The 14,672-nt window shown below is 43.7% G+C and overlaps 1 protein-coding gene across 1 annotated transcript in view; it reads right to left on the reverse strand.

Annotated features, from left to right (window-relative positions):
- LOC145402123 (E3 ubiquitin-protein ligase RNF123-like) overlaps nt 1-14,672 on the reverse strand; it is a 168,422-nt gene that overhangs the window by 126,305 nt on the left and 27,445 nt on the right. The window contains exons 5-6 of the mRNA XM_080274240.1: nt 7,949-8,044; nt 2,715-2,859 (exon numbers count right to left, since the gene is read on the reverse strand). Coding sequence (XP_080130366.1) covers nt 2,715-2,859; nt 7,949-8,044 — 241 coding nt within the window. The remainder of the gene's footprint in view (nt 1-2,714; nt 2,860-7,948; nt 8,045-14,672) is intronic.

A 14,672-nucleotide genomic window follows, 5' to 3' on the forward strand; every position in this document is an offset into this window, starting at 1 on the left:
CTCCATCTCATCCTCGGCCTCCCCCTCCCTCTTCCCCCCTCCACCTCACTCATATACACTCTCTTCGTCAGTCTTTCACCCTCCATCCTGACGAAGAGAGTGTATATGAGTGAGGTGGAGGGGGGAAGAGGGAGGGGGAGGCCGAGGATGAGATGGAGGGAAGGGGTGGAGAGGTATATGAGAGAGGGGGGTGTGAGTTGGGAGCAGGGCAGTGAAATGGCGGGGGACAGGGCGACTTGGAGGCGATTTGTTTGTGGCCACCCCAAACGGGATTGAGGCGTCTGGCAATAGATAGATAGATAGATAGATAGATAGACTCTTGATTTCTCATTAGCTGCTTCAGCATGTGATGTCTTTTATATCTGTTACTGGCACAACCAGGTAAAGACCATCTGGACTCAAGAATTTAGAAACAATTTTCATTAACCCTGATATGATGATATGTATTTTTATCATATTCATGGTCCTGTTTGATAATTTATTCCACCAATCCAACATCCAATTTTTACTCACTTGACATAGTGCTGCCTACTTCTTCCTTATCCTTTATCATTCTGTTTCTGTGCCTTCCCTCCTCTCTTCCTACTTCCCATCTTTCCTGTCACTAATGCATTTCTTTCTTTTACAGGTGGCTTTACACTGAGTGACAAGCCAAATGGTTTCCTGTAAGCCAAGAAACCATTTACAATGCTGGGTGGTAACCATATAACCAAACCATATGTGCTCCAAATGTGTCAACAAGTGGGTTGGTGGAGGGTCAGTGCCCCTTCCCATAAAACAAATAACTCAAAGTCAAATGGTCACCCTTTATGGGATTATGGCATCTGGCAATAGACAGATAGATAGAATTGTGTAGCAGCCAAGGGCTAGGCTACTTACTTTCAACATTTAAGGTGAGGGTGACCATCTGCATCTGTCCCCAAGCAGCATTATCTGACCAATAAACACCAACCACTCCTCAGATGTAAACCCTTACTGGCTCAATCCAGATGAAGCTCCTTATCTCACTAAACCACCCACCAAAATAACAGCAAAGGAAAAATATCCTCATGCTGAAGAGGTTAACTGCATACTGTATGATGCACACAAGCCAGTTACAATTTTACCTCATCTTAAGACACTGAAAACTCTGAAAAGTCAAACAGATTATGACATATTAGGTAGCTATGTACTGTATATCCACCACAAGGGTAAAGTACCTAAATCTTTAAAATTATATAACAGTACTACTGCCTTTGGAGGATGAAGTACGTGAAAGGGTACAGCAGGGAAGAAAGGTTGTTGGTACACTGAAAGCAGTGATGAGAAATAGGAAGGTGAGTATGGAAGTTAAGAAGTCACTGCATGATGGTATTGTGATCCCTACCCTGACGTATGGAAGCGAGGCGTGGACCTTGCAAGAGGGGAACAAGTCAAGAGTGAGAGCAGTGGAAATGAGTTACTTGAGAGGAGCATGTGGAGTGACGTGGAGGGACAGGTTGACGAATGAAGAAGTGAAGGAACGTTGTGGGGTAGATGTGGATGTGGTTGAAAAGATTAGGAGAAATACACTGAGGTGGTTTGGACATGTGGAGAGAATGGAGAATGAAAGACTGACTAAGAGGGTGTATGTAGGTGAGGTGGAGGGAGGGAGAGGGAGGGGTAGACCGAGGATGAGGTGGAGGGATGGAGTTGAGAGGTATATGAGGGAGGGGGGGGTGAGTTGGGGGGAGGGGAGTCAAATGGTGGGTGACAGAGTGACTTGGAGGCGTTTTGTCTGCGGCCACCCTCTGCGGGATTAGGGCGTCGGGCTATAGATAGATAGATAGATAGACTACTGCCTTTATATATTAAAAAAAAATAATAATAATAATAATAACTTTTTATATACAGTATGGCTAACAGAAAATTTTACAAATAATTTGTTGAAATGCATATGATAAAAATTCCACAAAATTGGCAGTTTCATAAAAAAGAACGGCACACAAAGCATTAAAAAACTCCCTGTGCAATGAAAAACATTATAATGTCTCACACTGCCAGACCACAGACTGCATCACAGACAGCCACCCATCACACTAATATACAGTACGGTATTATGCTCAGCCACAAACACATTACAACACCATATAGAGCCATCCATGACACTGCTGCATTACAATGTCATGCCTGTTACACCACTCAATAAATCACGCATAAGAATGTTTAGAAGTATCACTCAACAATCAACCATATCTCAAACTACGACAATACACATAGCCATATCCAACCATGTTAAATCACACACAACGACACACACACACAGCCAAATCTCCCGCTACCCCAAACACGGCCAAATCTCCCGCTACACCACACACGGCCAAATCTTCCACTACACCACACACAGCCAAATCTCCCACTACACCACAACCATCACAACTCACACCACCATACCACAGAACATCACACAGGGCCACATCATACACTTAATCACACACAACCAAACCTCACACTAACATACAACAACAACATACTGCCAAACATTTCAATGTATGCAATTAACTCCTTCAATATGACGTCACTTATTTTATTTCATAAGTGTTAGTCAGACATTTTCAAAACTCTGGAGCTTAAAACTTAGAATACGTCTCCATTAACCACCTCAGCATGATGACCTTTTTGCTGCTGCATAAATGGGTTAACAGAGAAGGAACTATGAAGTGATTAAACATACAACTGGCTAGAAAACACCACACCTGAAGAATGTGACAATTCCATCGTCAAGATCAATGGTACAGGAGATGATGTCGCCACTCTGCCACACAGCGCCATATCGGTATGTCGCCACATTCCACTTGCGCTGTCGATTCCCATCATATGCATAGGAATCTTCAGTGTCACCTGCGGAGGTGAGTTGTTACAATAAGTTTGTATAGTAGAGTAGGCTGAGTTCTGTGAGACAGAATTTCAGACCACCACTTGGTGGTGGTCAAAATCAACGTCCAAACAAAATGGAGAAATAGGAGAAGGGAAGGAAAGGAGGAAGTAGTTCTTACAAGGAGGGTAGAAAAGTTACAAGAGGATGGAAAAAAGGTAGAATATAAGAGGGAAGTGGAGGAATGATTGGGTAAATATAGATCGGAACAGATGGGGGACATGGAAAGTGTGTGCAAGATATCTACAGAAGAAACTTGTGCAGCATGTGAAATGGTGTGAGGGGTGAAGAGAAGAGATGATGAAAGGGGAAGCAGGGAACACCATGGTGGACTGAAGAGGTGAGGGAGGCTGTGGCACAAAAGAAGAAAGCATACAGTATAATGAGTGGATGAGAAATGGGGGTCGACGAAGTTGAGAGATGGAAGAGAGAGTTATATGTAGAGAAGAAGAGAGAAGTGAAAACATTAGTATGAGAGAGTAAGAAGAGAGTGGATGAGGAATTTGGAAGGAATCTGAGTGTAAAGCAGAGGGAATGTAAGAAAATATTCTGGAAAGAGGTACAGAGACTTAGACAGGGTGCCAAAGAAGTTAGTTGGGGAGAGAAAGATAAAAATGGTAGATTACTAAATGAGAAGGGAGAAAAAGTGAGCAGATGGAGAGAACACTTTAAGGAATTGTTGAATATAGAGAATGAAAGTAATGCAAGTATATGTGGCTGGGGAAAGGCTGGGAGAAGGAGGGATGTGAGAAGAGAGGAAGAAATCAGTAGGATGGAAGTTGTGGAAGCAATGAAGAAAGTTAAAATGGGGAAAGCCCCAAGTATTGATGGATTGTATGGTGAAATTGTGAAGCATGGGGGAGAGATAGTAATAGAATGGATGTGGAAGATCTGCAGATTGGCATGGGAGGAAGACAGAGTCCCGGAGGATTGGAAGTCAGGTATAATTATTCCCCTATACAAAGGAAAAGGGGAAAAAGAAGTGTGTAGTAATTATAGGGGCATTTGTCTTCTTAGTGTAATAGGAAAAGTATATGGTAGGATACTTATTGACAGAGTTAGGGAAATAACAGAGGAATTAGTTGGAGAAGAACAGGGAGGATTTAGGAAGGGAAGAGGTTGTGTAGATCAGATATTCATTCTTAGATCTTTAGTGGAAAAGTTTCTAGAGAAGGGAAAGAAGTTGCATACAGCCTTCATGGATTTGGAGAAAGTATATGACAGGGTGGATAGACAAGGATTGTGGAAAGCATTACGAATACTGTATATGGAGTAGATGGGAAGTTGTTGAAGGCTGTGAAGAGTATGTATGAGGGTGCTAAGGCTGCAGTGCATATGGATAGTGAACTGAGTGAATTTTTCTATTTGAAGGTTGGATTGAAACAAGGATGTGTCATGTCTTCAAGGTTGTTCAATCTGTACATGGATGTGGTTATAAAAGAGATACAAGGTAGGGTAGTGGATGTCGTTAATATGATAAATAGTAAAAATTATCCACCCCTACTCTCCTCTCCCCATACCTCCAATCCCCTCCCTCCCCTCCTCTCCCCTCACCTAACCTCCTCTCCCCTTTCCGCTCCCCTCCCTGCCAAGCTGTCAAATCAAGCTTGGGAAAATGGTCATGAACCCCCCAATAAAAATATGAGAAATAGTAAAAATTATTCTCCCCTCCTCTCCCTTTCCCATACCTCCAGTCCTCTCCCTCCCCTCCCCTCACCTAACTTCCCCTCCCCCCTCCCCTCCCCTCCGAGCTGTCAAATCTAGCTAGTTTTCGTTTCGTTTCATTTTTGAAGGCTCCAACATGCTTACATGCATCGGCATAAAATAAAATTTCTTTTTCGAGTGGGTTTCGCATAAAGACAGCTAAAATAATTGTGGTGTGCATATCTGTAAGTAAAAACATGAATAAATTACAGGTAATGATTAAAAAACACACACCATAAAGCGTAAAAAATACGCAAAATATTCGAGTCCAGGGAGGTAAAGATACTGCGTGCCAGGGAGTGGGGGTGGGAGTGGGGGGAGGTGGTAAGGCCAGGAAGGGGTGTATAGGGATGGAGGGATGGGAGGAGACCACCACAAAGGAAGGGCCCCAGTGGAGTAAAGGGACATGGAGGGAGGGTAGGGGGGAAATACCTCCCCCCAGATGACTTTGGGGGGACATGGGGGGATCCACATGGGTGGAGGGGATGCATGAGGAGTGGGTGGGAGGGGTAGTGGTGGTGGTGGTAAGAACAGTGGGAGGTAGGGTAGTAACAAGGTAGTGGGGTAGAGGGACGTGGTGGGAGGGAGGTGGGGGTACACCCCCCCCACTTCCTGGTTACGGGCCTGGGTCCCCCCTCCGGTGTGTCCAACACTTAGTTCTGATTGGTTAGAAGCCATCTACGTCACAGCCGGGGTGAGGCCAGCTGCCGCCAATTTTTTGTGGATGCTGCACGATCGGTGTTGCTCGTCCTTTTAAGAAATTGCGCAAAAAGCTCGACTGATGAGCTTAGTACTTTAGGGGTTAACCTCTCAGGGATGAGTGAGGCTGGTTGCTCTCATCTTAAAAGTCAGGACCAATTTGCCTAGCCCTGGGCTCCTACGTTCCTCATGGGGCAACACTGGGTTAGATGATGGATGGGTAAGAGTGGTAAAAAGTGCTTTAAAAAGTGGTGCGTGTTCACTGATGGACAGTATCTTGCAGTGCAGGAAGACAGATGGATGCCATCTTAGAATGCCATTTATGAGCGAAATTACTCTTATCAGTGCCTATTTATCCAAACCTAGCCTAAATGTTTGTAATAACCCAACCTTATTTATCCTAACCTTATCTAACCTATTTTATGCTGACCTAACCAACTTTATGTTAATTTATGCTGATCTAACCAATTTTATGCTAATTCATGCTGGCCTCACCAATTTTAGGCTAATATAACCAAATTTATCCTAACCTAACCAAATTTATTTTAACCTCAACTAACCTATCCATTACATTATCATTTTCCTTGTTTATTGGTGGATCCCCTTCATACTCAAAAATACACTTCAAAACACCTTTATTCACTAAATCAGATCAAAGGTAGGTAATTTTCTTTTTTAAGAGGTGGTCCTCTGTCTCTGGATTACCTAATTCTTATAACTTCAGTGCTAGCTTGAAGTTATCATATTTACAACATACGTATTGACTGAGAAGTTTATTACTGCAAAAGTATATGAAGTGTATGTACAAATAAGTGCTAATACTGTATATAAAAAAAAAGATAAGAACTTGTTTTATTTTGGATGGACATCATCTCAATAGAAAACAGTCATGGTGACTCCCACGGGAATGCTTCCAATATACCAACTGGCCATGCAGGGCTACCAACCGCCCCCTTTCCCTTAATGCTCTCTTAGCAAACCATGTAAAAACTGAGGGCTTGCTTGTGCTTTCCTTGGTGTGGTGTGTAAAGTAGGGCCTCTCCATGTGTGTTTAAGCACACAGCCTAAAGACCTACACATGCTAGAATGGTTCATAGACTTTAAACATAACACATCATATCATCTTCACTACAAAGATGTCCATCCATTCATCATCCAATCCTACATTGCCCCATGAGGAGTGTAGGAGCCGGGGCTAGGCAGTTGGTCCCAACATTTAAGATGAGAGTGATCAGCCTCACTCATCCCTGAGTGGCATTACATGAGCAATCAACCCCAACCACCCCTTGGATATAAACTTTCACCGGTTCAATCCGACTGGAGCGCAATGATTACCCACTAAACTACCAGGCGCTATAATTTGGTTATATGGTTACCACCCAGCGTATTAAATGGTTTCCTGGTGTACAGAAAACCATTTGGCTTGTCACTCAGTGTAGCGTCACCCACAGGCAGAAGGAAGAGGAAAGAATGAAGGAAAGAAAGACAGAAGAGGGAATGTAAAATTACCCATAGGCAGATGGACAAGGAAAGAATGAAGGAATGGAAGACAGAAGAGGGAGTGTAGAGTTACCCGTAGGCAGAAGGACAAGGAAAGAATGAAGGTAAGGAAGACAGAAGAGGATGGAAGGAAAGAAGGATGGAGGAAAGGAAAGGTATTTTTCATATTATTCAGGCTATGAATGATCACCATAGAGAAAAAGTTAAAACTGACTGGGGTAGCAAGCATAAACTACAAAAGGCATCACTACATTCATGGAGTTACCACTGACTGATGCTTTGGTCCAACGGACCACCAGCTGCCTATGGATACAGGCAGTCCTTTTTATAAGTCAGGAATTTTTCCAGAACATAACTGCTTCTTTTGTATAACTGGTATTTTACAGTGAGAAAAATGGCAAATCTGATTGACCCTTGCAAGATTTTCTGCAATGCGGTGGTAAAAAGAAAAGCTTTCAAAACAAGTGGTCTTTTGAGGCTTAATAAGTTAATGGCAGCAACTTCAGCAAGAATGACATTTTCTAAATATGTCAAAAGACTGAATGAATTAAATAGAGGAAATTGGCAAATCAGTTTAGCAATGAAACATTACTCACTTCACACAGATGACATCTCCTTCATTTTAGGTATTCTTGCTACTGTCAAGCAATTTTGCTCAAAGAAGGAGAGGCCACTTACAGTGAAGAAGCTAACTGGTATACTTTTGAACATATTAAATATGAAACATCTTTTCTAATCTGAATAAAATAATCTGAAGGTAACCTGAATACAATGTACTGTCACTCTCATTTTAAATGTCAGGACCAACTTGCCTAGCCCCGGGCTCCTACGCTCCTCATGGGGCAACGTAGGATCGGATGACGGATGGATGGATGGACAGGTTTAAGCAAATTATTGTAAACTTAGCATAAAAGTATATCAGACAAGGCAACTTATACTGAGGAGCTGCTGTAGTGATGAAGGGAATACAGTGGCAGTGATGCAAGCATTAAGATCATCATGTTTTGAGACAGCAACACTAGAATTTTTAAACTGTATTTTTCTTATTGCCTAGTAACCAAATATAAAGCTCTGATCCTAAAAATACAAGTTACAGCATATAAAGTATTTTAGCTCTTTTACTGCTATGAACAGACTGAGACACAGACTCACCTACACCCTTTTCCTCAGAAAATCTGCAGTTGACAGTGGCCCAGCCCACCTGCATCACTCCCTTCGTCCCTAGCATGATCTCATACTGCCACTTGCCTGAGAAGAGTGCTAGAATTATTGTTGAGGAGTGACAAGAGTGGGCACGTGCAAACATGAACACACGCACGCATGCAGGCGCGCGCACACACACACACACACACACACACACACACACAGTGACATATTGCAGAACCAGGATGCTGCCAACACAAGTTATGGTCAATAACTGGGTTGCCATATTCCTAAGTTAATTCAAAGAGGGTTGGGGTGGAATGGGGGGAACCAGACCTAGATCTCATGTACACTCAATCCTCGGCTACGAGTATCACGGGTTCTGCTATGGCGTATCTCGCTATCACGCCTATATAAAAAACTACCCAAATACCTTTATCATGCACTAAATGCCTGCTATTGTGCACCGGAAATGTTCGAAAATTTCAAAAAGGCCGGGCTCTGGTGCTCCACCCAGCCAACAAAAGATTCACTCCGTGATTAGTCATGTGACGTCAGAGCCAGTCAAGTGCTGATTGGCCGCCCGACCGAGTCTCCCGCCCACCAAACCATTCAAGTGCATGCCCTCAGACCGTGAACAGTAATAGCGAGAACAATAACCTTTTATGTGATATGACCATGGCGAACGTACCCCCTTCCCGTCCCCCTACCATCGCCCAACGTAATGCTGCAGCCCTGGCAGGGAAATGAAGAAGAGGAAGAACCTAAGTTATGTAGATGAACTGGAAATGTGAAACTTAAGGCAGCATCACACTGGGACAAAAGTGGCTAACATGCGAGCCAATTTTGCAACCCGCTAGTCAAACTGACTCACGGTGAGCGAGATTTCGCTTGCAAGGCAAAATGGATAACAATTCTCACTCACAGCTTGTTGGTGGGATTAGAACTCAAATGAGCCTATATTAATTTTGTAACTGGTGACAAAATATTCTGTTCTTCACAGAAGGAAACTTTAACTAAAATTTAAGTAAATACAATTTAATTCTTGTGATTTTTGAGGATTTGTTGAATGTAGAGAGTGAGAGCAGTGCGAGTATAAGTGGTTGGGGAATGGCCAGGAGAAGAAGAGATGAGAGGAGGGAGGAAGAGATCAGTAGGGCGGAAGTAGTGGAAGCAATGAAGAAGATCAAGTTGGGGAAGGCCCCAGGAATTGATGGAGAGTGTGGTGAAATGCTGAGGTATGGGGGTGAGATTGTTATGGAGAGGATATGGAAGTTGTGTAGATTGGCTTGGGAAGAGGGAAGGGTTCCAGAGGACTGGAAATCAGGTATAATTGTTCCTTTATATAAAGGAAAAGGGGAGAGAGAGGTATGTGGTAACCATAGGGGTATTTGCCTTCTTAGTGTGACTGGTAAAATATATGGCAGAATACTCATTGATAGGGTTAGGCATAGGACAGAGGAGCTAGTTGGAGAAGAACAAGGAGGGATTTAGGAAGGGAAAAGGGTGTGTAGATCAGATATTTGTTCTAAGATGTTTAGTGGAGAAGTATCTAGAGAAGGGAAAGAAAGTGTATGCTGCCTTCATGGACTTGGAGAAAGCTTATGACAGAATAGATAGGCAAGGTATGTGGAGGGTATTAAGAATATATGGAGTGGATGAGAAATTGTTGAATGCCGTGAAGAGTATGTACAAAGGAGCTAGGGCTACAGTGTGAGTGGATGGTGAGCTGAGTGAGTTCTTTGATCTAAATGTGGGACTGAAACAGGGCTGTGTGATGTCTCCATGGCTGTTTAATATATATATGGATGGGGTTGTAAAGGAGGTGCAGGGTAGGGCAGTGGATGTGGAGGTGGCTCTAATGAATGAGGGTGAGATTTGGAAGATTCTGGTGTTGCTGTTTGCTGATGATACAGTATTGTTGAGCGAGATGAATGGGAGTTGCAAGGTTTGGTGAATGAATTTGGGACAGTGTGTAGGAGGAGGAAGCTGAAAGTTAATGTAAACAAAAGTAAAGTTATGGTGGTTGAGAGGAATGAAGTCACAGAATGTACAGTGAGGTTGGATGGTGAGGAGATGGAGAGTGTGAATGCATTCAAGTATTTGGGTAGTGTGATGAGTAAGGATGGAACTTTGGGGGATGAAGTGCATGAAAGGGTACAGCAGGGAAGGAAGCTTGTTGGTTCACTGAAAGCAGTGATGAGAAATAGGGAGGTGATGGAAGTTAAGAAATCACTGCATGATAGTATTGTGATACATACCCTGACGTATGGAAGCGAGGCGTGGACCTTGCAAGAGGGGAACAAGTCAAGAATGAGAGCAGTGGAAATGAGTTACCTGAGAGGAGCATGTGGAGTGACATGGAGGGACAGGTTGATGAATGAAGAAGCGAAGGAATATTGTGGAGTGGATGTGGATGTAGTTGAGAAGATTAGGAGAAATACACTGAGGTGGTTTGGACATGTGGAGAGAATGGAGAATGAAAGACTGACTAAGAGGGTGTATGTAGGTGAGGTGGAGGGAGGGAGAGGGAGGGGTAGACCGAGGATGAGGCAGAGGGATGGAGTTGAGAGGTATATAAGGGGGGGGGTGAGTTGGGGGGAGGGTATTCGAATGGTGGGTGACAGAGCGACTTGGAGGCGTTTTGCCTGCGGCCACCTTTTGCGGGATCGTAGATAGAGAGAGAGATTTTTTCTTGTAACATGAAATAAATATTCGGACACTCGGGTAACCAGCCCGCAGAGTCTGTCTGTTTTGTCTCCAAACAACAAGTAGAAATCAGACTTCGATATGGATCCTGCAGCAAAGAAAACTCTGGTAGACTGCTTTGAGGCTCTGGAGTTGCTAAAGCATGCTGGGAGGTTGCAGAAACTCAGGAAAAGGCAGTGGGTACTCCCTGGTGGTTTGTTTACATGAGATCACGAGGCGCCAAGGAAGACGACACTGTTAGCCATTTCGGCTCGCAAAAACACACGAGTACGATGGACACTCGACTCTGCTAACCGTATTGGCTTACAAACTGGCTCGCATATTAGCCACTTTTGGTCTAGTGTGACGCCACCTTTGCAGACAATGGTGAGACCAAGTGAAGTAGGGGGAAGAAATATAACATCAATGAATCAACAGTGAGGGGTATTTATAAGAACTGTGATCACATCATAAAACATGCTCATTTTTAGACTATTATACGTTAATATGTGGTACAAAAAGGGTATCTTAAGGGTAAATATTGAGGTCATGGCACCAATTGGAATTATTACCAAAAGTTCTTCAATTTGGCTATCACAGTTTCAGCTATAGCGCAGCCATAAAGGGACCAATTGGGCGTGAGTGTCGAGGGTTGAGTGTAATTTAATTTTCCCTTATCACACATTATTGGACAACGGGCCTTTCCTATCCTCAGGAATACAATAACAAACACAGAATGAAATATGGCAAGCGACTGCAGATCCTTGTCAAACTATGACTTTAACCTTTTGCTAGCTGCCAGCATCAAGAGGCGCCCTCCAGTGCCAGTGACGTCAAATTAGCACGATCTATAAAACAATGCAAACAACTATGGGAAAGGAACAAACGTCACTGGCATGTTTGCACGACCCTACTCTACCATCCCAGGCACTCGGATGGTCAATTTAGATTGGATGTTTTCACCCATATGTTTACCTGTTAATGGCATGCACAGTAATTTTGTTAATTTTTTCCATGAATCCTAATGAATTAAAGGATGGGTTTAGGATGCTAAAAAACACACTGCCAGGTGTGTCAGATGATTCTCTTCTAATATACTATAGCACTAGCCGTGTGTGTGTGTGTGTTTGTGTGTGTGTGTATGTGTGTGTGTGTGTGTGTGTGTGTGTGTGTGTGTGTGTGTGTGTGTGTGTGTGTGTGTGTATTTTGGGCAGCCGAAACTACACATCCAAATCGCACCAAAATTGGCACAAAAATCACAAAAAATTCGCTGATGTGAAAAAACTTGGTCTCATCACAACTGAAAAACTTTTACTATATTTAATGAGATGATCACATTTTGACCAAAAAATGCCGCACCCGGCGCCCGGCATAGGATCTCTGTAGAATTTTTTGCCCGTAGCTATAACTATCTATCTATCTATCTATAGCCCAACGCCCTAATCACGCAAAGGGTGGCTGCAGACAAAATGCCTCCAAGTCGCTCTATCACCCACCATTTGCCTACCCTCCCCCCAACTCACTCCCCCCTCTCTCATATACCTCTCAACTCCATGCCTCCACCTCATCCTTGGTCCTCCCCTCCCTCTCCCTCCCTCCACCTCACCTACATACACCCTCTTAGTCAGTCTTTCATTCTCCATTCTCTCCACATGTCCAAACCACCTCAGTGTATTTCTCCTAATCTTCTCAACCACATCCACTTCCACCCCACAACGTTCCTTCACTTCTTCATTCGTCAACCTCTCCCTCCACGTCACTCCACATGCTCCTCTCAAGTAACTAATTTCCACTGCTCTCACTCTTGACTTGTTCCCCTCTAGCGAGGTCTATGCCTTGCTTCCATATGTCAGGGTAGGGATCACAGTACTATCATGCAGTGACTTCTTAACTTCCATACTCACCTCCCTATTTCTCATCACTGCTTTCAGTGAACTAACAACCTTCCTTCCCTGCTGTACTCTTTCAAGCACTTCATCCCCAAAAGTTCCATCCTTACTCATCACACTACTCAAGTACTTGAATGCACTCACATTCTGATTTAGTCTCTATAACTAAAATATATTATAGCAGAACGAGAGCCCTCCACAGGAGCAAGTGTGAGGGGCCCGAAGGGCCCACGAGCACTTGTCACATCTATGAGAAATAGAAACTGATTGTCAAACTTTAGAAAAATGGTCCAGGGGCCAGCCTCGGGTGCATGCAAATGTATGACCTCATGGTCATTGGAGGGTTAATGTGAAATGAATGGAGCGGTATACTGATTACGAAGGTGTATGAGTGCAGAGTGGCTTGAGGGGAAAAAATTAAATTAGACCTAGAACAAAATGGTAATATATAAGTAGAAGGGTAGTGTGTCATTGGAGGAATTGTTTATACCTTATTCAGCAGGGCAAACTTCAAGTAGTTAGCATAATAATGAATACAGCCTGGTGGCATGGTCTGGAAATTAATGTTGGATGATAAGGATGAAGGCTGAAAGGTGCTGTGATGAGGGAGGGGCGAGGGAATGTTGCATTAATCATTATCATCATCTTGTTGTTGTTGCTGCTTCTAATATGGCCCCTGGTTGAGGTGAACACTGAACATGGTGGACTACAGGACACTGGCTACTTTAGCCAGGCACTCCAACAGATCTTTTGAGAAGTACCGTATGTGTAGAATGGCTGTACTGTGAGGGTCAGGTGCATGAGGTGACTGCATAACAGCATCATCATCATCAAAATCATGCTAATTATATTTCCCACTAAATAACAAATGGAGGTTGGCATCCAGATTTACAAACTAGAAAAACAAAGAAGTTTGGGACTCTATCTATAGCCGGATGCCATATTGGTAATCCCGTAAGGGTTGGCCATTTGACTTTGTGTTAATTGCTTTACAATCAGGGACACTAACTCTTTGCCAACCCACTTGCTGACACGTTTCGTTTTCGTTTCGTTTTTAAAGGCTCCAACATGCTTGCATGTGTCGGCCTTGGTCACCTAATGGCGGCTCTCCACGCTGCACGATCCATTGCAGCCTCCCTGTTCAGTCCCTTAACCCTAAGGTCACACTTAATGACCTCGTCCCATGTCTTTCTCGGTCTACCCCTCATAACCCCACCCCCAATATTAACACTTCTCACCTTCCTCACCCAATTATCATCCCCCATCCTCTCCACATGTCCAAACCACTTCAATCTACCTCTCCTCATCACAGCACCAATACATTCCAGTTCCATCCTACCTCTCAACTCTTCCATTGTAAACCCAGCCCCTCCAGGCTTTGGACGCAGGGACGCACTGCACATCCACCTAATCATTGTCATTTCTGTACGTCTGAGCCAGCGAATATCTTCCTCCTTCACTGCCCAGGTCTCACTGCCATACAGCATTACACTCCTAACACATGCTGCATATAAAGACCCCTTAGCACGTAGGGAGAGCCCTCTCAGTGTCAGGAGAGGCAAGAGCTCCCTGAACTTCTTCCAACCACTTCTCACCCTAGCCACAGAGCTAGCTCCAGCCCCACCTCCAGCACACAACATGTCTCCCAAATAACAAAACTCTTCCACACACTCAAGAGATTCACCAGCAAGTTCAATCCTTTCACGTCTGACAATCTCCACCTGCTCACCCCGGCACGCCGTACACATAAAATCAGCATTATCTCGCAGTCTACCTCTGACACGTAGGAAACATATATGGGTTGGTTACATGATTACCATCCAGCACTGTAAATGGTTTCCTGACTTACAGGATACCATTAGACTTGTCACTTACGTAAAGACACCTGAAAAGGAAAGAAGAATAAAATGTTAGGAAAGATGGGAGAAATAGGAAGACTAGAGTGCTGACACAGAAAAGGAATGATAAACGTGAAGGAAGAACCAGGCAGCACTACATCAAGTGAGTGGATGATGGTCGCCACCACCTACCACCTAAGTATGATAAACTATCATCAAACTATCCATATAAATAGGCCAATCATTCATTTTCTCACTATTCAAGCATTCAGAATCCTTATGGGGTGCTGGGTCAGGAACCGTACTACCCACAAACAT

This window comes from Coenobita brevimanus, chromosome 57 (assembly GCF_032717465.1).
Source record: "Coenobita brevimanus isolate Jiangsu-jjx chromosome 57, ASM3271746v2, whole genome shotgun sequence".
NCBI classification, from domain to species: domain Eukaryota; kingdom Metazoa; phylum Arthropoda; class Malacostraca; order Decapoda; family Coenobitidae; genus Coenobita; species Coenobita brevimanus.